General features: G+C 40.5%; 1 protein-coding gene across 1 annotated transcript in view; it reads right to left on the reverse strand.

Moving 5' to 3' along the window:
- LOC122563138 (sortilin-like) overlaps nucleotides 1-27,866 on the reverse strand; it is an 80,524-nt gene that overhangs the window by 43,405 nt on the left and 9,253 nt on the right. Inside the window, exons 2-4 of the mRNA XM_043716597.2 lie at nucleotides 22,181-22,240; nucleotides 14,491-14,564; nucleotides 579-681 (exon numbers count right to left, since the gene is read on the reverse strand). Of these exons, the coding sequence (XP_043572532.2) occupies nucleotides 579-681; nucleotides 14,491-14,564; nucleotides 22,181-22,240 (237 nt within the window). The remainder of the gene's footprint in view (nucleotides 1-578; nucleotides 682-14,490; nucleotides 14,565-22,180; nucleotides 22,241-27,866) is intronic.

The raw sequence follows: 27,866 nt of genomic DNA on the forward strand, positions 1-27,866 counted from the left end.
TGGGATAATTCTTTGCCTCTTGAATTTTAACAGATTAAAGCATGAGCTAAATCTTTTCTGTATTGCTGTTTTAAATTAGCAGAGGGATTTATCCAGTGTTGTAACAACCGGTGATCGAATTCTGAACAATGCCCCTGCCGAATACTGTCCTGAACCTTATAGTCTGCTAGGTTTCTCAGCTACATGAATATTTATTCTCTATGGGCCTCTGCAATTCAACAAAGCAAATAACGATCATATTCTCATGGGGAATTAGGCAGACAGTAAATGTTAGCCAGGCCAAAGATGTCCACATCCTATGCAACAAATGAAAAGTTTAAGATGATCTCTCTTCAATTTTCAGTTGTTGAATCTCAGTTCCTTGCAATGTGCTCCCACACAAGGTATACACTTCTAAATCAATCACAGTACAGAATAAATTTGTGGTTGTGAATCAAAATCTCAACTGTCCAGATCCAAAACTAATCCAGTTTGAGAAAAGCTTTAAAATAATGGATTTCACATGACAAAATATCACATTGACAAGTTATGGTCTTTGACCTTCCAAATAAAATTAGCATTCAATATTATTAGATTACCTTTCCAGAATTCTCAGGGCCAATTGCAATTCCAAATTCAGTACGGATGAAAGTATTGTTGATGAGCTTTGTTATGTCAGAGAAGCTTTTTCCATAATTCTCACTGAAAGAAAGTTACCAATTAAAACAGTGCAACATGCAAGCCCTTGAACAAGTAAACAAACAGTCTAAAAATGACGCAGTGAAAAAAAACCTTGATTATCTTACCACCAAGTTGGAACAACAATTCTGTTTTACTCTAGTTCCACTACTCACAAAATAAATGTAACTGTTCATTGATAGTACAGAACTGAAGTATTACTAAAAGAAAATGAAAGACATTTTGTCAAAACTTTTCATCCTGCTCTCCAGAACATTTTCACAAAGTATCAATATATATGGAATAGCATTTATACTTTATTGAAGACAGCACTGACTGATTGGCAAGTGGACCTGATTAGTAAAGGAATTGCCATGGAAATTGCACTTGTTAGATGATGACTGATTGTTAAATGTCATACTTCATTCCAAATTAAACCAGGTAGCTTAACTCCAGTTGGTCAAGACATTCTCCTGAACTAGAGAATGGCCATCACCTGGTTGCTGAATTGAAGCGCAGTATGTACATTTTATTCCTGTCAGCAAAGAGCCCTATCTATTAATATAAGTAGAAAGAACAAAGAGAACCATACAGCACAGGAACAGGCCCTTCGCTGATCCAGATCCTCTATCTAAATCTGCTGCCTATTTTTTTAAGGGTCTGTATCCCTCTGCTCTCTGCCCATTCATGTATCTTTCTAGATACATCCTAAATGACACTCTCGTTCCCGCCCCTAACATCTCCGCTGGCAACGCATTCCAAGCACCTACCACACTCTGCGTGAAGAACTGTTCCTGTTAAATCTCCCCTAAACATTTCCCCTCTCACTCTGGGGAAACGTTTCTTGCTATCCACCCTATCTATACCTCTCATGATGTTGTAGGCCTCAAATCAGATTCTCCCTCAACTTCCTTCTTTCAAATGAAAATAATCCTGATCTACTCAACCTCTCTTTATAGCTAGCACCTTCCATACCAGGCAATATCCTTTCCAAAGCATCCACATCCTTTTGGTAATGTGGCAACCAGAAGTGTACATTGATTTCGGCCAGATTTGGAATACTAAGTCTTATACAACTATAACATGACCTGCCAACTCTTGTACTCAATACTTTGTCCAATGAAGGAAAGCATGCCGTATGCCTTCTTGACCACTCTACTGACCTGCTTTGCCACCTTCAGGGAACAATGGACATGAACACCCAGATCTCTCTGTATATCAATTGTCCCCAGGATTTTTCCATTTACACTACAGTTTGCTATTGAATTGCATCTTCCGAATTACATCTTCCAAAATGCATCACCACGCATTTGTCCGGATTGAACTCCATCTGCCATTTCTCTGCCCAACTCTCCAAACTATCTATATTCTGCTGTAGTCTCTGACAGTACCCTTCACTATCTGCTACTCCACCATTCTTAGTGTCATCTGCAAACTTGCTTATAAGGCAACCTGTGTCTTCCTTCAAATCATTTAGGGATATCACAAACAACAGTTACCCCAGCATAGATTTCTGTGGGACACCATTGGTCAAAGGTCTCCATTTTAAGAAGCTCCCTTCCATTAATATTCTGTCTCCTGTTACCCAACCAGTTCCCTATCCATCTAGCTAGAACACCCTGGACCCCATGCGGCTTCACCTTCATCAGCCTACCATGGGAAACTTTATCAAAAGCCTTACTAAAGACCATGTATATGACATCCAAATCCCTTCCCTCACCAATCAACTGGGTCACCTCTTCAAAGAATTCTATTAGGTCTGTAAGACATGACCTGTCCTGCACAAAACCATGCTACCAATATGTTCATTTTCTTCCAAATGGGTAAATATCCTATCCCTTAGTATCATCTCCAGTAGCTTCCCTACCACTGACATCAGGCTCACAGGTCTGTAATTACCTGGATTATCCCTGCTACCTTTCTAAAACAAGGGACAACATTAGCAATTTTCCAGTCCTCTGGGACCTCCCCCATGTTCAAGGATGCTGCAAAAATATCTGTCAAAACTCCAGCTATTTGCTCTCTCACTTCCTTCAGTAACCTGGGATAGATGCCATCCGGACCTGGGGACTCGTCCATCTTAATGCCTTTTAGAATACACAAAACTTCCTCCCTCCTTATGCTAAGCTGACCAAGAGTAATTAAAGATCTATCCCTAACCTCAACATCAGCCAAGTTCCTCTCCTCAGTGAATACCAATGCAAAGTCCTCATTAAGAATCTCATCCATTTTCTCTGACTCCACACGTATCTTTCCTCCTTTGTCCTTTCCCCAGTTACTCTCTTGCTCCTTATATATGAATAAAAGGCTTTGGAGTTTTCCTTAACCCTGCCCTCTAAGGATATCGCATGACCCCTTTCAGCCCTCTTAATTGCTCATTTCAGATCGGTCCTACACTCCCTATATTCTTCCAAGGCTTTGTCTGTCTTCAGTTGCCTCATGTTCGCATCCCTTTTCCTCTTAGCCAGTCTCACAATTTCACCTGTTGTCCATGGTTCCCCAATCTTGCCATTTCTAACCTTCATTTTCACAGAAACATCTCTCCTGGACTCTAATCAATCCTCTTTAAAAGCCTCCCACATATCGAATGTGGATTTCCCTTCAAAGAGTTGCTCCCAATCTACGTTCCCCAGCTCCTGCTGAACTTTGACCTTCCCCCAGTTTAGCACTCTTCCTTTCGGATCACTCTTGGCTTTGTCCATGATTATTCTAAAACTTATGGAATTGTGATCACTATTCTCAAAGTAATCCCCTACTGAAACATCAACCACCTGGCAGGGCTCATTTCCCAACAGTATAGCCCCTTCCTGAGTTGGACTAGTTACATACTGCTCTAGAAAACCCTCCAGCATGCCCCTTACAAATTCTGCTCCATCCAGACCTCTAAGACTAAGTGAATCCCAGTCAATGTTGGGAAAATTAAAATCTCCTATCACCACCACCCTGTTGTTCCTACATCAGTGATTTCGTTACGTATTTGTACCTCTTTCTGGTTTGCTGTTGGGAGGCCTGTAGTACAATCCCAACATTGTTACCACACCCTTTCTATTTCTGAGCTCTGTCCTTATTGCCCTCCTTCAGCACAGCTGTGATATATTCTTTGACCAGTAATGCAACTCCTCCACCCCTTTACCTCCCTCAATCGCACCTGAAACATTGATATCCTGGGATATTTAGTTGCCATTCATGCCCTTCCCTCAAAAAAATCTCAGTAATAGCAGTGACATCACAGTCCCAAGTGTAATCCAAGCCCTAAGTTCACGTGCCTTACCGATGATACTTCTTGCAATAAACCAAAATGCACCTCAGACCACCAGTCCCTCTGCGTTCATCCTCTGCTTCCTGCCTACTCTTCCCCTTACTCATGCGGACTTATTCATCTAGTTCCTTACAGGCTTTAATTACTACCTTCTTCCTGTCCATCAACCCCCTCATTTAGTTCCCATTCCCCTACCACTTTAGTTTAAACCCTCCCAACAGAGTTAGCAAAAGCATCCCCCAGGACATTGGTTCCAGTCCAGCCCAGGTGTAGACCATCCAATTTGTATTAGTCCCATTTCCCCCAGAACTGGTCCTAATGTCCCAGAAAACTGAACCCTTCCCTCCTTCATCATCTCTCAAGTCATGCATTCATCCTGATTAATCTATCATTCCTACTCTGGCTAGCACGTGACACTGGTAGCAATCCTGAGATTACTACCTCCGAGGTCCTACTTTTTAAACTGGTTTCCTAATTCCCTAAATTCTTCTTGTAGGACCACATCCCAGTTTTTTACTTGTATCATTGGTGCCCACATGCACCACGACAACTGGCTGTTCATCCTCCCCCCTTGAAAATTTTCTGCAGTCGATCCGAGATGCCATGACCCGTGCACCTGGGAGGCAACATACCATTCAGGAGTCTCGTTTATGACCACAGATATGCCTATCTACTCCCCTTACAATTGAATCCCTATGACTATATGTAGCTTTCAGGCATGCACAAGTATATACGAGTCCAAATGACAATCCTAAATTAGTTTACAACATACATCTTCATGCATTTGGGATTACTGAGTTGATGTTATCCAATCGCAGAATTGTATCTAATGTTGAATTGTCTTTTGAATTTTGCAATTAAAGGCTTGTTTTGCAGTCAGTAACTTGCCTGCTATATATGTAGTTTGATACATTCTGTTATCTTTAGGACATACCGGCTACATATGTAGCGTCATACCAGCAGTGAAAGTTTGAGCAACAAGGTGACACTAGCTATTTCACAATGCCACTGTGCAGTTGCAACACAAGTCATGTTCACCACTATCACAGATATTGTCCCCAAGTCAAGAGTCCTGCCATCACATAAATAAACAAAATGGTAAATGAACTGCAATGCCAACCAATCAGCACTCTCCTCTTGTACAGCGTTAACGTTGCTGCACTTTACATTGATATTGTTTACAAATTGTCCTAAAGAGTGCAAGACAAAAAACTTTGACAAATGGTGCATTTTTCAGCCAAGTTAATTGTTTTAACTAGCTCCATATATGACCAGTTGTATGCTTTCTGAATCAGACTTAAAACAAGGTTTATTTAGCAAATACAAAACTGATTTCTCATAAAACAAAAATGTATTCAATTAAGGTGCAAAACTGATTAACACAGTTTGTAATGTGAAAATATAAGTGATTATTTCTCTTCAATAATCCAAACACACACAAAGATTAGATTAGATTAGATTCCCTACAGTGTGGAAACAGGCCCTTCGGCCCAACCAGTCCACACCAACCCTCCAAAGAGTAACCTACCCAGACCCATTTCCCTCTGACTAATGCACCTAACACTATGAGCAATTTTAGCATGGCCAATTCACCTAACCTACACATCTTTGGACTGTGGAGGAAACCAGAGCACCCAGAGGAAACTCATGCAGACACCGGGAGAATGTGCAAACTCCACATAGACAGTCGCCAGAGGCTGGAATCGAACCTGGGACCCTGGTGCTGTGAGGCAGCAGTGCTAAACACTGAGCCACCATGCCGCCCCAAAGGAAAAGATGACCGATTTCTCTCAGCGCAGAATTACTTTGGGGAAAACTACTTTTAGGCAATAAATCTTAGTGCTTGAAGGCAAAAAGAGTAATGTATTCAGTGTTCAAATGCCATCAGTCTGATATTACAGTAGATGGGCATCACCAAACATAGGGAGTTGGCTCTGGGACCTTGGCAGAAGCAGCTTATTCACGAAATACAACACCGAGAAATCTTCCAGATACTCTTCAAGAGGACAGCCAGTATACACATTGTTTTTCAGAAAGCAGAGAGCCAAGCCAGGAGTTCCTTCTTTTTACCAAGTCCAAATAAATTGCAACTGTAAACCAAGATATATGACCACCACAAAATATCTGTTGAAAAAATTTACTGTCTTTCCTCTGACCTCTTTCTTAATTATCTTTCACAATCTTTCAAATTAAAACCCACAAAAAAAATGTTAAATATGGAAGGAGAAATCACATCCAGAGTGAGAAACAGCCAGCGTGATTATATAAGAGTTGAAAAATGTGTTGCTGGAAAAGCGCTGCAGGTCAGGCAGCACCCAAGGAGCAGGAGAATCGACGTTTCGGGCATAAGCCCTTCTTCAGGAATGAGGAAGGTGTGCCAATCAGGCTAAGATAAAAGGTAGGGAGGAGGGACTTGGGGGAGGGGCGTTGGGAATGCGATAGGTGGAAGAAGGTTAAGGTGAGGGTGATAGGCCGGAGAGGGGGTGGGGGTGGAGAGGTCGGGAAGAAGATTGCAGGTCAAGAAGGCGGTGCTGAGTCCGAGGGTTGGGACTGAGATAAGGTGGGGGAAGGGGAAATGGGGAAGCTGGAGAAATCTACATTCATTCCTTGTAGTTGGAGGGTTCCTAGGCGGAAGATGAGGTGCTCTTCCTCCAGGCAGCATTCCCAATTCCTTCGCCTCCGCCGCATCTGCTCCCAGGAGGACCAATTCCAATACCGAACAACCCAGATGGCCTCCTTCTTCAAAGACCGCAATTTCCCCTCAGACGTGATTGATGATGCTCTCCACCGCATCTCCTCCATTTCCCACTCCTCGCCCTTGAGCCCCGCCCCTCCAATCGCCACCAGGACAGAACCCCACTGGTCCTCACCTACCACCCCACCAACCTCCAGATACATTGTATCATCCTTCATCATTTCAGCCACCTCCAAACAGACCCCACCACCAAGGATATAGTTCCCTCCCCTCCCCTCCCCTATCAGCGTTACAGAAAGACCACTCCCTCTGAGACTCCCTCGTCAGGTCCACACCCCCCACCAAACCAACCTCCACTCCCTGCACCTTCCCCTGCAACCGCAAGAAATGCGAAACTTGCGCCCACACCTCCCCCCTCACTGCCCTCAAAGGCCCCAAGGGATCCTTCCATATCCATCACAAATTCACCTGCACCTCCACACACATCATTTACTGCATCCGATGTGGCCTCAATCTACATTGGGGAGACAGGCCGCCTACTTGCGGAACATTTCAGAGAACGCCTCTAGGACACTCGCACTAACCAACCCAACTCCCCCGTGGCTGAACACTTTAACTCCCCCTCCCACTCCGCCAAGGACATGCAGGTTCTTGGCCTCCTCCATCGCCAGACCATGCAACACGATGCCTGGAGGAAGAGCACCTCATCTTCCGCCTAGGAACCCTCCAACTACAAGGGATGAATGCAGATTTCACCAGCTTCCTCATTTCCCCTCCCCCCACCTTATCTCAGTCCCAACCCTTAGACTCAGCACCACCTTCTTGATCTGCAATCTTCTTCCCGACCTCTCCGTCCCCACCCCCTCTCCGGCCTATCACCCTCACCTTAACCTCCTTCCACCTATCGCATTCCCAATGCCCCTCCCCCAAGTCCCTCCTCCCCACCTTTTATCTTAGCCTGATTGGCACACCTTTCTCATTCCTGAAGAAGGGCTTATGCCCGAAACATCGATTCGCCTGTTCCTTTGATGCTGCCTGACCTACTGCGCTTTTCCAGCAACACACTTTTCAGCTCTGATCTCCAGCATCTGCAGTCCTCATTTTCTCCTAGTGTGATTATATAATTCAGGAAATTTGGAGGCAACGAGAACATTACTTGTAAATCTTTTTCTTTCTCCACGTTAAAAGTTTAAATTTCAGTAGTCCCGTGAAAAGGCATTGGGAGATAGTGTGGGAATTCAGTTCAGAGGGAAGAGATGCTTTTTTGCTTGCTTCCTTTTTTTGGCTCATAGCTTCTATGGTGCTTTTTTAAAAAGAGGCCAAACTGAAGCCCAGAATCGGGCCCAGTACAAAAGTGTGATATCACAGGTAAACTGGAAGTTCATTGATTGATGATAGCTTACTAATTTGACTATCATTGCTTACCTTCAGAGCAAGGTAAACAGGAGTAATATTTACAGGTTGCAAACTTAACAGCCCAGTAGAAAATTTCTAAAATCAAATTAAGGACTAAGTGAAATGGACATGCAGAGCAATATGTCGTGACGGCATGTTGTGTGAGTTAGTGGACCCCATTGTGGTTCATAGTGACCACATCTGTGGCAATTGTTAATTATTTTAGGAACTCTGCCTCAGAGTTGATGAGCTGGTGTGAGTTTTAAGCGGTGCAAAACTTTGGAGTGGGAGAGTTACCAGGATGCGGTGTTTCAGGTGACAGTCACAGCCCTTAAATAAACCACCTCAAACTCGATCAGTGATCAGGGATATGAGGATGTGACTAAGAGCAAGGCAAGGAGAGGGATCCAGGAAGTAGTGCTGAAGCAGTCTCAGCCCACGAGCTTGCCTAACAGGTTTGAGATTCTTACTCACAGTGTGAATGAGAGCAGAGGCTGTATGGAGGCTGAACAAACTGACCATAGCACCATGGTACAGGGAGCCATTCAAAAGTGGAGAGAAAAAGAAAGAGAAATGTACTTGTAATAGGAGATAATATAGTCAGAGGAATAGACTATGTTCTCTGTGGCCAGCATCAAAAGTATCAAAGGCTGTGTTGACTGCCTGGTGCCCAGGATCTCTCATCTGGACTGCAGAGGAACTTGGAGTGGGAGGAGAAGATCTAGTTGATCCAGAAATTAAAATTAAAAGAAAGAAGTGATATAGAGTCAGAAGGCACAGAATCTGAGAGGGTAGAGTTGAGGAACCACAAAGGGAAAAGGGCCATGACGGAACTTGTGTACAAACCTCCTAGTAGTAGTAGTCAGGATGTGGGAAAGAAAAATGTAAGAAAGGCATTATTACATTAATCATGGGAGACTTGAATATGCAGGTGGACTGGATAAAATCAGGGAAAAAAATCTCAATAAAAGAAATTTGAGGAATGTCTAAGATGAATTTTTAGGAGCAGCTTGCTGTAGGGCCCACTAAGGAACAGTCAATTCTGGATTTGGTGATGTATAATAAGGCAGACTTGATTAGGGAGCTCAAGAGGAAGGAACTCTTAGTAGACAATGACCATAATATGATAGGAGACTAAGACCCAAGTGAACGGCCTCAGAGCGAAGGGACAACCCTTTAGAAATGAGAGGAGAGTAAAATACTTCAGTCAGGGTGTGGTCAATCTGTATTGTCAGAGAAGGCTGTGGCTGCCAAGTCACTGAGTGTATTTAAGTAGGAGAAAGATAGGCTGTTAGTATGGTGATCAAAAGTGACAGACAGAAGACAGGCAAAACATACACTTGCCATTATTGGTCAGAACATCGAGTATCGGAGTTGGGAGGTCATGTTTCAGCTGTATAGGATATTGATTAGGTCACTTGGAATATTGTGTGCAATTCTGGTCTCCCTCCAAAGGAAGGATATTGTGAAACTTGAAAGGGTTCAGAAAAGATTTACAAGGATGCTGCCAGGGTCAGAGGATTTGAGCTATAGGGAGAGGCTGAATAGGCTGGGGCCATTTTCCCTGCAGCATCAGAGGCTGAGGAGTGACCTTACAGAGGTTTATAAAATCATGAGGGGTAGAGTAAATAGACAAGGTCTTTTCCCTGGAGTTGAGGGAGGGTCCAGAACAAGAGGGCATAGGTTTCGGGTGAGAGGGGAAAGATTTAAAAGGAATCAAAGGGGCAACTGTTTCACAGAGCGGGTGGTGCGTGTATGGAATGAGCTGCCAGAGGAAGTGGGAGACTGGGACAATTACAGCATTTAATAGGCATCTGATGGTTACATGAATAGGAAGGGTTTAGAGGGATCTGGACCAAGGGCTAGCAAATGGGACTATATTAGGTTATGATATCTGATCGGCATAGACGAGTTGGGTGGAAGGGTCTTTTTCTGTGCTGTACATCTCCATCACTTTATATTAGGTTGATAAACTTATCAGCTGTGATCAAATGGCGCAGCAGACTCGATGGGCCAAATGGCCTAATTCTGCTCCCATATCTTATGGTCTTATTCTTAAAGTAGTCATAACAATTAATACTCATTGGGTAGGGTAAATTACTGTGTCCAACAATGGTAGAAATTAATTTTGTATCGGTTCCAATATAGCAGATTTCAAATAGTCTATTTCTTCATGGACTATTAATCTGCCTAATTCTCAGTTGCAAGTAGAAGGAGCAAAGTGAATAGTTGGCCAGAAAATGTTTCAAAGTGGCTCTCAAGCATAAATAAAAACTTAACAGGTAATGTACATGTGGTACTCAAATTAAAGCAAGACGTTATTAGATCTTAACATAGTTCTACTATTCTTGTTGTTGTGGTTCTGTTCGCCAAGCTGGAAGTTTTTGTTGCAAATGTTTCATCCCCTGGCTAGGCGACATCATCAGTGCTTGGGAGCCTCCTGCGAAACGCTTCTTTGATGTTTCCTCCGGTGTTTATAGTGGTCTGTCCCTGCCGCTTCCGGTTGTCAGTTTCAGCTGTCCGCTGTAGTGGTTGGTATATTGGGTCTAGGTCGATGTGTTTGTTGATGGAGTTTGTGGATGAATGCCATGCCTCTAGGAATTCCCTGGCTGTTCTCTGTCTGGCTTGCCCTATGATAGTAGTGTTGTCCCAGTTGAATTCATGTTGCTTGTTGTCTGCATGTGTGGCTACTAAGGATAGCTGGTCGTGTCGTTTCGTGGCTAGTTGATGTTCATGTATGCGGATTGTTAGCTGTCTTCCTGTTTGTCCTATATAGTGTTTTGTGCAGTCCTTGCATGGTATTTTGTACACTACATTAGTTTTGCTCATGTTGGGTATCGGGTCCTTCGTTCTGGTGAGTTGTTGTCTGAGCGTGGCTGTTGGTTTGTGTGCCGTTATGAGTCCTAGGGGTCGCAGTAGTCTGGCTGTCAGTTCTGAGATGCTCCTGATGTATGGTAGTGTGGATTGTCCTTTTGGTTGTGGTATGTTCTCTTAAGAGAAAGACCACGGAACGAGGACATACCACAACCAAAAGGACTAGCCACACTACCATACATCAGGAGCATCTCGGAACTGACAGCCAGACTACTGCGACCCCTAGGACTCATAACGGCACACAAACCAACAGCCACGCTCAGACAACTCACCAGAACGAAGGACCCGATACCCAACATGAGCAAAACTAATGTAGTGTACAAAATACCATGCAAGGACTGCACTAAACACTATATAGGACAAACAGGAAGACAGCTAACAATCCGCATACATGAACATCAACTAGCCACGAAACGACACGACCAGCTATCCTTAGTAGCCACACACGCAGACAACAAGCAACATGAATTCGACTGGGACAACACTACTATCATAGGGCAAGCCAGACAGAGAACAGCCAGGGAATTCCTAGAGGCATGGCATTCATCCACAAACTCCATCAACAAACACATCGACCTGGACCCAATATACCAACCACTACAGCGGACAGCTGAAACTGACAACCGGAAGCGGCAGGGACAGACCACTATAAACACCGGAGGAAACATCAAAGAAGCGCTTCGCAGGAGGCTCCCAAGCACTGATGATGTCGCCTAGCCAGGGGACGAAACATTTGCAACAAAAACTTCCAGCTTGGCGAACAGAACCACAACAACGAGCACCCGAGCTACAAATCTTTGCACAAACTTTGAACTATTCTTGTTTGCGTCAGTTATATATTTATCGTTTCCTTTCTATTCGGTTCTAAAAATTTTAAAACTGTTCAAAAGCATAAATGACATTTCATATCACTGCAACAGTTGACAGAAGCTATTAAGTAAAACAAATAAATCTACAAATTATTAGTGGAAACCTAGCTTTTATTGCCATCACAAAGATTTTATTATTGTCTAAATGAAACTTTATCAGCAATGGCTATTGACAGTTCACAATAGCATACAAGAAACACACCAAACATTTTTTGTAAATTCTATTACAAAACATCTTGCAGTTGGAGACTGTTAATATACCAAATTTAGAGTGGTTAAAGAATGAGGAATAATGCAGCAATCACAGTTCCTTTATCAATGGATGCTTTCACAGAATTAGGAATAAATAATTAGACACTTTTAGCACTGCATAGTAGCTACAATCTAAATTCAAAAGCGTGGAACTCTCATTGCTTTGTTTCCCTTGAAGGGTTTCCAGTTTGCTCAATTCATGGCAGAATACAGTTATGACAATGAAGTCTTCTTTCGTTGATGCTGTAATGATTTAGACTCATGGGATCCTCAATACCTGCTCACAACCTTTAGCAAAAGAGTTATAAGATTCTATCACAGACAATAATACTGGCTATGATATTTCAGTATAGACTCTTCTCAACAGCTGAACTGATTGTATCATGTGTCTACCTTCAACTCCCAGTCATTACTCGGACCAGAGGACATTGCCTTCAAGTAAAAGGGAGACCTTTTAGAATGGAGATAAGGAGCAACTCCTATAGTTGGAGAGTGGTGAATCTATGGAATTCATTGCCACACATGGTCTCGTGGAGACCAGGTCATTGAATATATTTAAGACAGAAAGATATCAAGGGGATCAAGGGTTATGGGGAGAAAGCAGGAGAATGGGTTGAGAAACTTATCAGGTCAGGCTACATAAGAGGAGCAGAAGAATCAACCTTTTGGGCATAAGCCTGATGATGAAGGGCTTATGCCCAAAACATCGATCCTCCTTTTCCTCGGATGCTGCCTGACCTGCTGTGCTTTTCCAGCACCACACTCTCAACTCTGATCTCCAGCATCTATAGTCCTCTCTTTCTCCTGAGAAACTTATCAGCCATGATTGAATGGCAGAAAGACTCAAGGGGCTGAATAGCCGAAGTTCTGCTCCTGTGTCTTACAATCTTATTACAATGACCAGGGTACCCAATAATCAGATTCTGAAGATTTATCTGCTGTTGAAAGATGAGAATAATCCCTCCAAACTTGCAAAATCAGCCACAGCTTTTGATCAAGAATGAAGAATTGTTGGACACAAGTGTAATTAATCTCGAGTGGAATACATTTTCTTTAGGTTCAGCAAGCAAAGGTCAATAACGTCTGCCTCTTGTTGAGAGAAGTTTCTACGATCGCTGGTATTTGGTTCTGAGCTAGGTGAAATTCTTCAACATTCTGTAGAATTTGGAGAGCAAAGCATGCATTTCTAATTAGATGTGAGAAATGTTGATTACTGCTAATGCAACCTTATTCCACAGTATCAGTCTGTATTTTAAGAGTGGCGTTAGCATGTCTTTGAACTTGAGCAACGATATTCGTGCAGTTCTTTGTCAGAAGCTCATTTCCATTCTACTCAGCCAAGTTTTTTTTTAAGCCAAGAGCACAACACTCACTCATGTTACAAATTTAAAATTAGTTAGGTGACTGCTAACCTGCATGAACTCTATGATAAATGATTCAGATGAGTTCAGGTATTACCCTAAAATTGTATCAATGCTGCTTGTTTGCTTAATATGGTATTTTAAGCTTCTATTTGCTTCGCAGTCTTGAAATTTATTTTTAAATACAATTTTTACACCCTCCCACGTCAGGGAAATAACTTAAGACAGGGGTCCAATGCCAGCCATTGAATCCCACCCAAGACAAATTTGATTCATTCACCTGTAGCTTTGGTGAGGCTCAGCATATCATTCACCAACTTTGAATTTTTTTTTTAGCTTATTTGAGCTGTTACAGGTATACTTAGGGTTCTTCGGGCTCCTACAGCTTTTTACTGTTGCACAATAGCTGACAGCCTGTTTGCAATTTTAAATATTTAAAGATACAAGCTCAATTTCCTGACCAGAGTTTTCTTTCCCCCTGTTTCTTCTCCTCAGATGGCTATGGGTTTCATATAAACTGAATACTTTTTTTAGGCCAGCACTGTGTGGGCAAAAGTCTGCACTGCTGACATAATCTTATAAAAGACAATGAATCATACTACTGCTCACCAATTTATAATTCACCATTGCTGTCACTAGCTGCTAATGTTGGATATGATCGGGGATATCTTGGGTCACACCCCTATCCTTCTTACTGCTATTTAGCCAGCTTATTGATACCATGACAGGTGAAAGTGCTCACTCAACATCAGACAGAGTGCAAGCTTAAGCCTGATGAACAGTAAATAGGTTTATTACTTATAAAGCTAGTTACAGTACATTTAAGATGCAAAACTGCCTCTTATAAGAGGCTTAACCCAACGATAATTACACATAAGTGTCAACAGCATGTGATTATAGTACTAAGAACAATTTTTGAAGCACACTGGAGAAGATAACAGCATTGCTTAGCACCTCCCAGAAACAGTCATTTACACTCTGAACAGACTTACCTTGTGATGTCAGTTAACTCTTTCAGGCAAGAACTATCATATATAACACTATCCAAAATTCAAACAAGATCTGCAAAACTTCTTATATTTTTTAACAAAGATATTAATTTATAAGGTGAGAACCCACACACTTTACCTTCTATATAAGCGTGACTGTCCAAAGTTAACTCCCAATAATGGCAACTGGAATGTTGTTAATGCCAAGAGTACCTGCAGATGAAAACAATTAAATTGATCTCATGTATTGATGTTGCTTTCCCCCCCAGATTCACAGTTCTATTCAATAGAATACTTCCACATTATTTACCAATAGCTCACTAGAACAGCTTGCTATGAACTCACCAGATCAGTGACAATCTGTGGCACTCTGCAGACATGCTGCAAATGGGAGTCAAAACTAAAAGTAGAACTATCTATAAATTAAATCACCGCCACTCACATCCAAGTTGGGTAGGTCTGCAGAAAACCTCTTCAAATGTTTTGCATGTTGAAGCAGTTTTGCCAGCTGTTCGATTGATCACATTTCTGATGGTCACACATGCCAACCCACACAAATCAACTTACAAGACTGAAAGTTGCACAAATTAACAAAAATAAATCATATAACTGAAACACTTCCCTCAAAGGTTCATGACCAAAGCATTTTTTTTGGAAAAACATAACCAAATAAGTGAACTTTCTTTTAAATCTTGACTATGGCTGGCCATATTGAACAACTATGAATAGCAACTCAGTTCTGAAAAACGGACTCTTAAAAAAAAACTAATCTTTCAAAAGAACTTCAGATAAGAACCCTCCAAGAATAAATGCTTAGTAATGAAAAGAACTTGGTGACTAGAAAGAGAGTAACTGTTAGGGCTATTTTACAGGTCTGATGCTGGGGAAATTACACATCATACTTGAAGTGTCCAGATGACCAGAACAGCACAGGAAAGCAGCTTAAGGATGACAATTGTTTTATTTTAAAAAAGGGGATGTAGAAAGGAGAAAATCAGTTTGAAATCATATTCTAAGGACAAGTACCATCACAGTGAAACTCAGCATTGAGTAAGCGTACATCAATTTACTTTCTAAATAGTAGTAAAGCAGTCATAGTGACTACTTTTTGAAGAGTTGCTCCAAGTTCATATGGCAAGTACAGCTTGGGGACAGGATTACAGAATGACTTGGTTTATTCAATTCTGATTTTGGCTGATGATATCACAGCTATTGTGCATGCATTTTGGCATACAGGGCACATAGGTTCCAAAGTAGTTGCAGTGGTAACTTCGATAGGATTTACAAAGTTAAAAGGTATTACATTATGAGACACAATAGCTAGTATTGTATTGGAAATGTACCATTCTGAAATTACATAATTTGGGTCCTCACAAGGTTCACAAAAATTAAAAAAGTATATAATGAAATTTAAAACTTCAACATTTACACTTGTAACTGTACACATTAATGAAAATGATTAAGTATACAATACAAATGTAAAGTTTTATTTAGAAATGTCTCAAGTCTTTCCAAAAAGCAGAGGTTTAGATCCTAGACTGATAATGCTAAGCTGAAATTGAATTGTGAGATCTGAGCATACAGTTTAGCTAATTTTCAGGTTGCACCAGTACCATACTCAAATATTTTGATCAAAATATGTTTTCACAACTAAAATTTATATTGAACGGTTGGTTTAGAAAATCAAAAATTCTGAAAGAATGATGAAATTAGTGCTTTCATTCTACATTTGTAGCAGTTTCAAATGTGCACAAAAGTAAAATTCAACATAATGCATGGGGCTTGCAAACAGCACATGCACAAATGAGGTTCAATTATACTTCTCCCACCTATAGATACAGAGGAGTGCAAACACATTAAATCTGACATTCAGCACTTTCAATTCACTACAGCTGCATATCTATAGAACTATTGTTTGATGAACTATTGTTTCAGAGAAAACAAATACAGAGATTGCAAACCTGATAACATGAAATAACTCTGAAAACACATCAGGGAGAAAGACTTTTAAAAAACCTTTATATTAAGACTTGAATGGCAAGTCACCAAAGCATAAATTAAGACCACCAAAAGAATTTGGTACAACATGCAGTTCAGGGCTTTATCAAAAATTATTTGTCTGATAATTCATTCCTGTTAATTTAAAGCACATATCTCATGCACAAAATTCAGATACCACTGCTGTAGTCAGACAGAGAAATACATATTACAGAAAAGTGAAGATTGGAGATATCCACAACTCCAAGGAGCTAGAATGAAGGAAGAGCATTTTAAAACCATTCTGTTATTTACCCACGTGGTGTCCTTGTTCAAATCTTTTTAAAAAGGTGAGAAGCTGCTCAAGAACACAAGTGAATAGCATACTATAATAAAAAGGGGATTAAGTCGGTGTCAAAACCCCATGTTGCCAAATGCTACTCTTGCATACATCAGCAAGAAGCACTAAACACGCAGCATTGTAGACATGACAAATGGAGGAACAATGAAGGGAAGATTTTCAAAAGCTAAATTATTTTCCCCACAAGCTTACACTAGCCTGTGTGCATGGAATAGGGGAATCTACAGTTTAATTTACAACTAGCGTTTTTGGAAAACCTAAAAAATAGCTTAGCACAAACGACCTCATGCTCAAGTTTAATGAGTGCGAGTAAGTTTAAAGATCAATACTCTTCAAGTAAGTTAGCATTAAATTAAGAGGCAAATTCTGATTGATAATGCTCAGTTTAGAGACTACCAGGGTCACTCAGCTCTTGACCTTATTGTAGTCTTGGTCTAAGCATGGGCAAAAACACCCAACTCTAGAAGTGAAATAATAGTCACTGCCTTTGACATCAAGGCTGTATTTGAAAGTATGGCATCAAGCAACATTAATAAAACTGAAGTCAACCGAGGGAAAACTCTCCACTGATTGGAGTCATACCTAGCACAAAGGAAGGTGAGTGTCATTGTTGAAAGCCATTCATTTCAGTCCCAAAACATCACTTCAAGAGTTCCCCATCCCAAGCAGCTTCAGTTACGTCACGAAAGAGCTTCCTTCATCAGTGTCAGAGTGGGGATATTAGCAGATGATTGGACAATGTTCAGCAGCATTTGACTCCTCAGAGATTGAAGCAGCCAATGTCCATTCCCATCAAGCCTGGATAAGGCCAAACCTGGGTAATGTCAAGTGGGAAATAGCATTCCTGCTTCAAAAATGCCAATGATAAGGTCAAACAAGAAAGTATCAAACCATCTTCCCTTGACCTTCAAATGGCATTTCCATTATTAAATTCCCTATCGTTTTTACAATTTAAATCAAATGATTTAGGTGGGGGAAGTGTAGATGTCATCTGCAAGTCTAGTTGCCACAAAGGTAGGTCAGAATGAATATTGTGAAGCAATGCTCCTTCTGAGCCATGCAGCCATTGGAAGGTCCTGCACATGTCAACTAGCATGCTGATATATTGATTTCCACATACAGAAGTCACTAGACCTCGGAGGGCCCTGCATTAGGGAAACAAAAATGAAGGAAACACGATTGTGAAAGTGTCTTATGGAGGTTACACAGCTATATAGATAGATGGAGTATGGAGGAAAAAGGTAAAAATCTGGCAGATGAAGAATCTGCTAAACTTGAAATTGTTCATTTTTGCAGCAAGAATAGAAAAGCAGAATTAATATCAAAACATAACTGCAGAATTACTGGTGCAGGGGGACCCAAGTGCCCAGGCATGTGCAGGCCAGGTGGATTGGCCACAGGGAATGCAGGGTTACAGGCAGAGGGTAGGGAGTGGGATGCCCTGCGGGTCAGTGTAGACTCGAGGGGCCAAATGGCCTGTTTTCATAGATTCTTCAAATCCCTACGGTGTGAAGTGTTACAGTGCATAAGTCAAAAAAAATTATGCAATTACAGCAAGTGACTAAGACAGCAATAAAATGTCATCCTTTGAGATACCTGAGCAGACAGAAAGAATGTAATACAGGACATTAACAAGACTCACATCACAGATATAATATACGGAGTTTTGGTTTTGTAATTTATGTAAGGATGTAAGTGTGTTGGGGTGTTCAGAGGAAGTTTACTAGTTTGATAGTTGGAATAATGGATTATCTTTTGAGAAAAAGTTGGACAAGCTGGGCTTGCTTGCACTGGAGTTTAGAAGAGTAAGGACTGACATGCCATGCTATTCTGAGCATAAACCTTCAGTTTTGGAAGCTGCTGCTGTGCAGACTTCTTAAGTCTACGCAGCAGAAAAAAAGAGAGAAAACATCAAGGGGTGAGACGACTGAAATATCCAACATCCCAAAAGACCTTAACAAGGTGGGTGTGGAAATATTTTCGAGGGCAAGTCCAGAACTAGAGGGCACTAGTTAAAAATCTGAGATCTCCCTTTTAGGTCAGAAGTGATGGGAATATTTTTCTGAGGGTTGACTAATTTTGGAACTTATGCCTCAGAAGGTGGAGCAGACAGGATCATTAAATAATTTTAAGGCAGACATTTTTGTTAGATGACAGAATCAAAGCTGATCTTAAAACAAGTGGGAATATGGAATTTAAAACAAACAGATCAACTATGATTTTATTCAATGGCAAAGTGGGCCCAACAGCCTGATTTATTCTTAACTCATACCATACCTTAGGGTTATCATCGATCAGAAACTGAATTGGAGTAACCATATAAATATAGTAATTATTAAAACAAGATAGAGGCTAAGAAATTTGGCGACTAACTCACCTCAGTCTCCAAATAACCTGCCACAATCTACAATGCACAAGTCAAGAAGAACGGGATGGAATACTCTCCACTTGCCCAGATGGGTGCAGCTCTAACAACACATGCTCAACACCATCCAAGACAAAGCAGCCCACTTGACTGGAATCCTATTCACAACCTTCAACACTGATGGTCAGTTGCAGCAATGTGCGCAGACTACAAGATGCACTGCAATAAATCACCCAGGTTCCTTCAACAGCAACTTCCAAACCCACGACATCTGCCACCAAAAGGACAAATTGAATGGAATCACCATCACCAGCAAGTTCCCCTCCAAGCCACGCACCACCCAGACTTGAAATATTGGTTAGACCACTTTTGGAACACTGTGCGCAATTCTGGTCTCCTTCCTATCAGAAGAATATTGTGAAACTTGGAAGGGTTTAGAAAAGTTTACAAGTATGTTCACAGGATTGGAGGATTTGAACTATAGGGAGAGGCTGAATAGGTTGGGGCCGTTTTCCCTGGAGCGTCGGAGGCTGAGGAGTAACCTTATAGAGGTTTATAAAATCATGAGGGGCATGGATAGGCTAAATAGACAAGGTCTTTTCCCTGGGTGGGAGAGTCCAGAACTAGAGGGCATAGGTTAAGGGTGAGAGGGGAAAGATATAAAGAGACTAATGGGCAATTTTTTCCACAGACGATGGTGCGTGTATAGAATGAGCTGCCAGAGGAAGTGATGGCGGCTGGTACAATTGCAACAGTTATAAGGCATCTGGATGGGTATATGAATAGGAATAGGTATATGAATATGAATAGAGGGATATGGGCCAAGTGCTGGCAAATGGGACTAGATTAGGTTAAGATATCTAGTTGGCATGGACAAGTCAGACTGAAGAGTCTGTTTCAGTGCTGCATATCTCTATGATTCTATGACTCTGACACACTTCAGAACCCTACAGCTTTCTTTCTGACAGCACTATGGATGCACCTAAATCCCCAAAACCTGCATCAACAGGAAGGGTTTGGAGGGATGCGGGCCGGGTGCTAGAAGGTGGGAATAGATTGGGTTGGGATATCTGGTCGGCATGGACGGGTTGGACCAAAGGGTCTATTTCCATGCTGTACATCTCTGACTCAAAAAGATAGCTCACTACATCCTCAAGGGCAATTTGGGAAAGGCAATAAATGCTAGTCAGGCTACTGACACGGATCACATGGGGAAAAAAAAAGAAGGCAAGGCACATAGATTTTACATAGCAAATTTTGCCTCGTCACTTCTTTACCACTTGAATATATTAAAATAATTTATTTTTTCAAAAGAACCAGGTTTTAAGAAACTCTGCATGGAAAATGGCTCCATTGGCAAGTTAGCTTAAAAAATGCAATTTGATGCTTTTGAGACTTCTAAAAAGGGTATCAGAGAGCCAAATCATATTTAAAATGATCACATCAAGTAGTACAAAACTAAGAAAGTCTAGCCTATCTACTGTAAATATTTTTGGGAAATCTGAAGACTCAATACTCCTGGTCAGTAATACCTTATTTACAAAAAGTAACATCATTTATTAATTGGCTTTACTAAACTCATATCACTATACTTGAATAACGTTTCTTTTTCTGCCTCCTCTTCTAAAGATTCTTATAAACAAGCTAACTTTCAGTACCTCACGATTATGCAAGAGCTTACACAATGAATGTCTGCAGTCTATTTGTAGAAAGCGAACAAGCCTGATCCTGTCCTCAATTATTTGTGCACAGACACAAGTACCAGCAAGACAGTTGCACTAAAAATCTGCAGAAAGAATTCTGACCATTTTTATTTGAGCTATAGAATGAGTATATCAAGCAAATCATCAAGGAGTTCCAATAACCAGACAGTAGCAATTAAAAGAATCCACAAATGAAACCTGCTAATTATTGGCACAGCTTCTAGAAATGTCTGCACTGGTGATTATAGAACCCAACTGCACTGACACTAATTCTGGCACAATATTTTCTCAGGAGACAAAATTTCTGTTGTTTATAAAGGTAGTAATCGAGTCCAGTTTATTATAATGGTAAAAAACTAGACTGCAGACTCCATGCAATTTGGGAGACCTAATCAAGATTGACTGTGATTGGCTTAAAACTTGCTTCTTTTTAGAATAATAGTAAACAAATCTGGTTAAAATATACTATTTAAATGAGAACAGGAAGACTTTAACACACATAATTCTCCTGAATTCTGAAAGGCAGTGTTAACCAATTTATTGATGCAATATGTATTTTAAAAAATCTTCAATTTTACACCAAATTTAAGTTGCACCCCAGAAAACCTACTTGCACAGTACACAGAATCAGTTTAACATCAAACATACTTCATATTCTTCAATATAATTGGCCCCAGCTTTCAGCAATTATTCCTTTTGTCTCAGAGCTAGTCACCTTTTTTTCTAAAAGCTGTTCCTTGGCTCAAGGAGTCTCTGAACTTGATTTTTATCAGAGGGGCAATATACCTGATCAATCTGGTTTGGTACAGAGATGAAAAGGAATTTGAAAGGCCTTCTGTTTATATGTAAAAGGATGGGACTTCAGGCCAAAATGGTTATACTTTAGAAGTGGCCTGAATAAAGAGAGGGGAGCGGTCAGCTCTCCAGCTGACCTGAGCTGAGCAGTTTTTAGTTCAGTCTTGAGCTTGGAAGTTCAACAGGGAGCTGTATGGAATGTCTCTCTCTTTTCAGCCTTTCAACTTCAACCTGAAAGCATGTGTTCCATTTAGCCTGTTTTTTAAAAGTGAGTTTGCTTATTGGGACTGTTGTGTGTATTCAGAACAGCATATTTAAGTCTAGTTGGATAGGTTGAATTCTGTAGGGGTTCTTTATTCTGTTCTTTGTGTTTCATTGTGTAAAGTTGTAAATAAATTTTTGTCTGGATAATTTTCACCGTACACTTATCGAAACAAATTGCAAAGTGATGGTCTGGGGCTGCCTGCTTAAAAATGTTTTAAGTGGTCTGGTCTAGTCCATAACAACATTTTATTTTGAAGAATTAATGCAATATTAAACTTTGTTGATGTATGACTGCAAACCTTAAAAATTTTAAAAACTCATCAGTTCAACAGCAATAATAAAAAAAAATTCACATCATACTTACACCAGTTCCATCTCCAACCCATGCTAACGTGACTGATCCACTCAAATCCAGAAACTCATACTGGAAGGAGGGGTGGGAGGAAGAAATCAGAAATCATATTTAAGCACTTATTACAAAGGACACATTCAGTTACAAATATGACAACACAAGAGTAATTGATTATACACTGTAGTAGGCTTGACTAAGGCAATAATTGTAAAGTAATAGATTTTTTCTATCAAGTAGTGCATTAATTCATCATATTTCACAACTTGATTTTACACCAATGACACATTTTCAAAGTCACAAATCCAATGTCATCTTGTTATAACCGATCAGTATCTCACACCATGACTATTTTAATATCAAAATAATACAGTGAATTTAGTTCATGAACCAAAATTTGCTACAGTTTATCAGCATAGCTAGGTCCCATCTTATGACTAATTCTGGCAAAGTTATGGTATGTAGCAGGACTAAATTAGTGTTCAGTCTACTGTGAAGTCAAGCAAACATCCAGCCAAATTTAGTCAATCAACAAAATTAGTTATTGCATACAATGTATCTAAGACACTAACAAAGAATTTTTGCAACAATGTGTATGCCATAAGCTGCTGTGGGGACTCTCAACCAGCCACAAATTAAGTGCAATCCATTGGGTACGGAAGGAGCAGGGCTAGAAATGCAAATTTTTGCTTTTTCCTTGCAGCCTTTCTAATATAAGGCCTGCCTGAGCTGGACAGAATGAATCAAGACTTGCCAATAGTGGCAAAGGGGCAAACAAATGCTCCAGGTGACTATAATAAGACAGCCGCTAACCAAGGAAGCATCACCTCTCCATTCATTTGATGTCAGTACTCAACAGTCCAACTGACATTGAGAAGAGTGTGTGGGAGATCACAAGAACAAATAAATCTCCCATCACCAAGAGATGCAGGGCATTAGAATCAACATGACTGAGATCAGAACGCAGCCTCTGATAATTATGTTCTACTTATTGCTGATTTTCATGCTTAGTCCACTTATTTCAAAACTGATCATTCATACTGAGGTTCCAATAGGATTCCAAAACAGTTCTGTCCGAAGTGTACATCCAAACTTTTTTCCCAAAAATCTTTTGCATAATCCATAATGAATGAAATTTATTGGATCATTGCAAGATAAGGGAAAAAGAAACATCCCCTTCCCAGAACTACAATAGCTTATTCTTGTACTCAGCTTGTCTTCCTCCTGATTCAGTAGTTCACACTGTTATTTGCACAACCTTCAGCCTGATGGCATGAAAAACATCATCTTCTCCTTTTCTCAGCATTCTGAAAGGACGATCACTCATTACCAGTCCTGAATCACTTTTAATAACTTATCCTCTTCCAATGCAAACACAAGAGTTGAAAATGATAAGTTTTTTTATCTCCTCCCTCCTCATCCACAGTCTCCAACACCAAGGTTCAGATTTTGACAGAGTAATGATGACAAAACAGTGATGCGTTCTCAGTCATTCCTTTTCAGGAAACTGACTAGAATTTCTGGGTTTCACATGTGTACAGTTAAAAATGGAAACTGAAGGTGGTGCATGGAAGTTGTAAAAACCACTTTGCAGACCATCTTCTTTATGTCTGCAAAAATGACCCTAAGCATCTGATTGCTTGCCATCTCAACATATCACTGTTTACTGGCCAACATCTATGTCTTGGGATTGCTGCAGTTCTTCAGCAAAGCTCAGTGCAAGCTGGAAGAACCACATCTCACTTCCCACTTGGGAACCCACAGTTTTCTGAACTCAATACAGAGCTCAATAGTTTTAGGGGCTGAACAGCTTGTCCCATGTCTGTACCCCAACCCCTACATATTAGGGCTTGTCCTCACATGGGCTGCTACCACATATTACGCACTGTTCACTTGGACTGTACTGGGACCAGTGTCCTTGTGAACTGGAAAAGGACTTTAGTGGAAAAGATAGTTGAGAAACAATGAAAAATGTTTAAGAAAATAGTTCATGACTCACAGCAAAGGTGGCGGCTGGTACAATTGCAGCATTTAAAAAGCATCTGGATGGGTATATGAAGAGGAAGGGTTTAGAGGGATATGGGCCAAGTGCTGGCAAATGGGATTAGATTGAGTTAGGATATCTGGTAGGCATGGATGATTTGGACTGAAGGGTCTGTTTCCATGCTGTGCAGCTCTACGAGTCTATGACTGTCAGCTACTAATTATTCCCATTGGAAGCCATTAATTTTCCCAAGCTGTCCTTTGTCTGCCCAATGTTTCGTTCTCTCTGGGCTCCATCTCCACACATCGTTCACTCCTTCCCTCTCCCCTCCCTTCCTCCCCCACCCCAATCTTTAGTGTTTATACACCAACCTTTTCCTAGCTACAGTCAGTTCTGAAGGGTCACTGGACCCAAAATGTTAACTCTGCCTTCCCTCCAGAGAGGAGATAGTAAAGACTGCAGATGCTGGAAAGCCAGAGTCGAAAAGCATTACGCTGGAAAAAGCACAGCAGGTCAGAAAACATAAGAGGAGCAGGAGAGATGACGTTTCAGGCAGGACCCTTCAGTAAAACTAAAGACCTAGATTCTCTTGCTTCTCGGATGCTGCCTGACCTACTCTGCTTTTTCCAGCAGAACGCTTTATCGATTCACACTCTACAGACACAGCCAGATTTGGTGTGTTTTTCCAGCAATTTCTATTTCCGTTACAGAAATTGAAATGCTGCTCTCAGTGAATGTACACCTCTCCGTACAGTGCACTGTTGAAAAGCATTCCCTGGCCCCACCCTGGTCAGCAGTCATTACAGTTCCTTTATGCTGTTAGTCTTATTGGAGGTGTCCTTACAATTAACTAGATCTTTAAAACACAAGTTCATAATTACTTATGAACCTCAGTAACCCTGAAATCATAATTTCACACCTTTGGAACAACAAATTTCTCAATTATGTTCAAAAATTTCACTTTTTTTGAAATTGGAAAAGCTTGACATTACAGCTTCTACCTTTACTACATGCATTTGTCTTATTTCTCCTCTTCAAAATGTAATTAAAAAAATGAAGGACAGCATGTTTAACTTCCTAGTTTCATGACTATGAGAACACATGAATGCAATTGGTTGCAAACTCTGATTAATGATAGCACTTAGCTGGATGCCTGGAGATCTCACTCAACTTTGCACCAGGAAAAGAGAAAATCCACTCCACAAAGTACATCTTTGTAGCAACCTTAGAGGTCAGAAGTGAATGCTGTCACTGCCACTCGCCATGAAATCTAGACCTACAGTCATGAAATTTATCTTCACAAAACTCTAAGTCATGTGAAAAGATTTACAAACAATAACCTTAAATTGAGTTGGAGTAAAAAGTGTAATCAATTTATTAAAAATAAAACATACTGGACAAATGACAACTGTCACTGTTTTCAGTAAAGATTGTGGCTAATAGGAAGAAGTGAACACAAATAGAAAGTGCTGGTAAATTGCAGAAGTCTTAGCAACACCTTTGTAGGGAGGTTGGGGGGGGGGGGGGGGGGGGGGGGCGGGGTGGGGAGAGCGAGAGAAAGAGCGAGCGATAATGTTTCAGGGTTGATGCAAGGTCACAGACATGAAATATTACCTCAGTTTTTATAACTCAAAACGTTAATTACAACTGAAACATTTAAGAAAGGAAGAAGTTTAAAAAGAAAGTGTATTAGCAGACTGGAGGGGTTTGTTCTTATTTTTTCACAGCATGCGGAAATCACATAGCAGGCCAGCAATTTATTGTCCTTGAAGGTGATAGTGAGACACCTTACTGAACTGCTGCAATCATTGGGGTTCAAGAATGCTGTTAGCAAGGAGCAGAAGGATCTCACTGCAATTGCTCGGGATTGAAATCAAATGAATGTAGGAAGACATTTAAGTTCAGTTTACAGTAATTATTACTATGCTAATTATACTTTTAATACCTTTACCAACTGATTAAGTTATTGCAATTATTATTGTTCATCTTTATTGATTCTAGCACAATTATTTTTGGTTTTAAACAAATCAACCTTGCAGTCTGATTCTTTCCAGAAGTAATTAGGTTTTCAGATTTCAAATAAAAACAGTTCCTAGTCTCTACCAGGGTTACAACACTTTACATGGTCTAACTAGAACTATATGCAATTGCAGCATAACCTTTACCTCTATATTCCAGCTAAAAACCAGAAAGTTACACTTATATTCAAGAAGCTACTAATATTAACCCTTAAAAAAGAAGATTAAAGTAGCATTCCATCAGGTACACTTAACACTTTGAGGGTCCTCAACATAACTCTTCTAATCCCATTATTTGAAGGCAAAGATTTTGCTGGAATGTGGACTATGTGCATAGGAGTGAGACTATTCAGATATTCTAGAACACACCTCGATAGGCCAAATGGCCTCTTTCCATGCTCAGAGATTCAAAAATATTTCACCACTTCAGTACCAGTGCTTCTCTAAATTGACCAGTGACCAATTCCAAATATAAATAGACATATAAAATGAACAGGTTAGTTCATACACAATCTTCTGAATATTTTTGTGCCGCTAGAGTCAAAGAATTCCTCAGATATTTTTAAATCAACTGTTCAAAGATTTTATTACACACTTCTTAAGCAGATGGGACTTGAACTTGGGCCTCCTGGTTCAGAATATCTTCTATAAATATACCTACTTCAACATTTTGTTATTAAAAACAAACAGATGGAGATCAACTGTCAGAGAAGTGAGCTTAATCTGTTTAGCAGGTGAATTCTGAGCAGGTGTATTGAATAATTAACAAAAAACATACAAGAAAAAACATACTGGAAATGGTAGGAACAGGAAATAAAACATTAACTGTGCTCTCCACAGATGCTGGATAACCCACATTTTCAGCATTTTCTGTTTTATCCAAATTTACCAGAACTACTGTATATTATACAAACCATCACAACTGGGAAAACAAAGTTATGACCTAGTACTAGGAACAAGAACAATCAGCTATCACAACTGGAATTCTCACTTAGCAGCTATCAAGCTCTCTTTACGGAATTCTTTGCACCTCAGAATATGAATGACACAGCAATAAGTCAATAATCAAACAAAGCTGAAAATGTGTCGCTGGAACAGCGCAGCAGGTCAGGCAGCATCCAGGGAACAGGAGAATCGACGTTTCGGGCATAAGCCCTTCTTCAGGAAGGGCTTATGCCCATGCTTTCCTGAAGAAAGGCTTATGCCCGAAACGTCGATTCTCCTGTTCCCTGGATGCTTCCTAACCTGTGCGCTGTTCCAGCGACACATTTTCAGCTCTGATCTCCAGCATCTGCAGACCTCACTTTCTCCTTGAATAATCAAACAAACACTGGCACCATTTCTTGGTAGCCTGGTATGTGAAGATAAGACTGATGCATTATAAAATTCTGTTGCTGAATAGGTGCAACACACAAATGAAATAATGGGACAAAGTGGAATTGCTTAACTAAAGTACTACACACTAATTTAGTAATTATGTTTACAAGTATCAGATTAGTTCACTTGATACCACTCCTATATCTCAGAGTCAGAATTTCCATGAGGGCAATGTACGTAAATTAGATTGGCACTTGCACGCAGCTTGAAGGAATGTTTTTCACATGAAATACTAAGTTACGTATCTGTTCTAGTAGTTCAGAAGTCTTCCTGGTGTCCTAACCAACAGTCTTCCTTCAGCCAGTACGGAGAAAAAGATCTG

Source organism: Chiloscyllium plagiosum, unplaced genomic scaffold (genome assembly GCF_037043375.1).
Source record: "Chiloscyllium plagiosum isolate Xiang-an unplaced genomic scaffold, Cpla_swu_hap1 HiC_scaffold_26, whole genome shotgun sequence".
NCBI lineage: Eukaryota > Metazoa > Chordata > Chondrichthyes > Orectolobiformes > Hemiscylliidae > Chiloscyllium > Chiloscyllium plagiosum.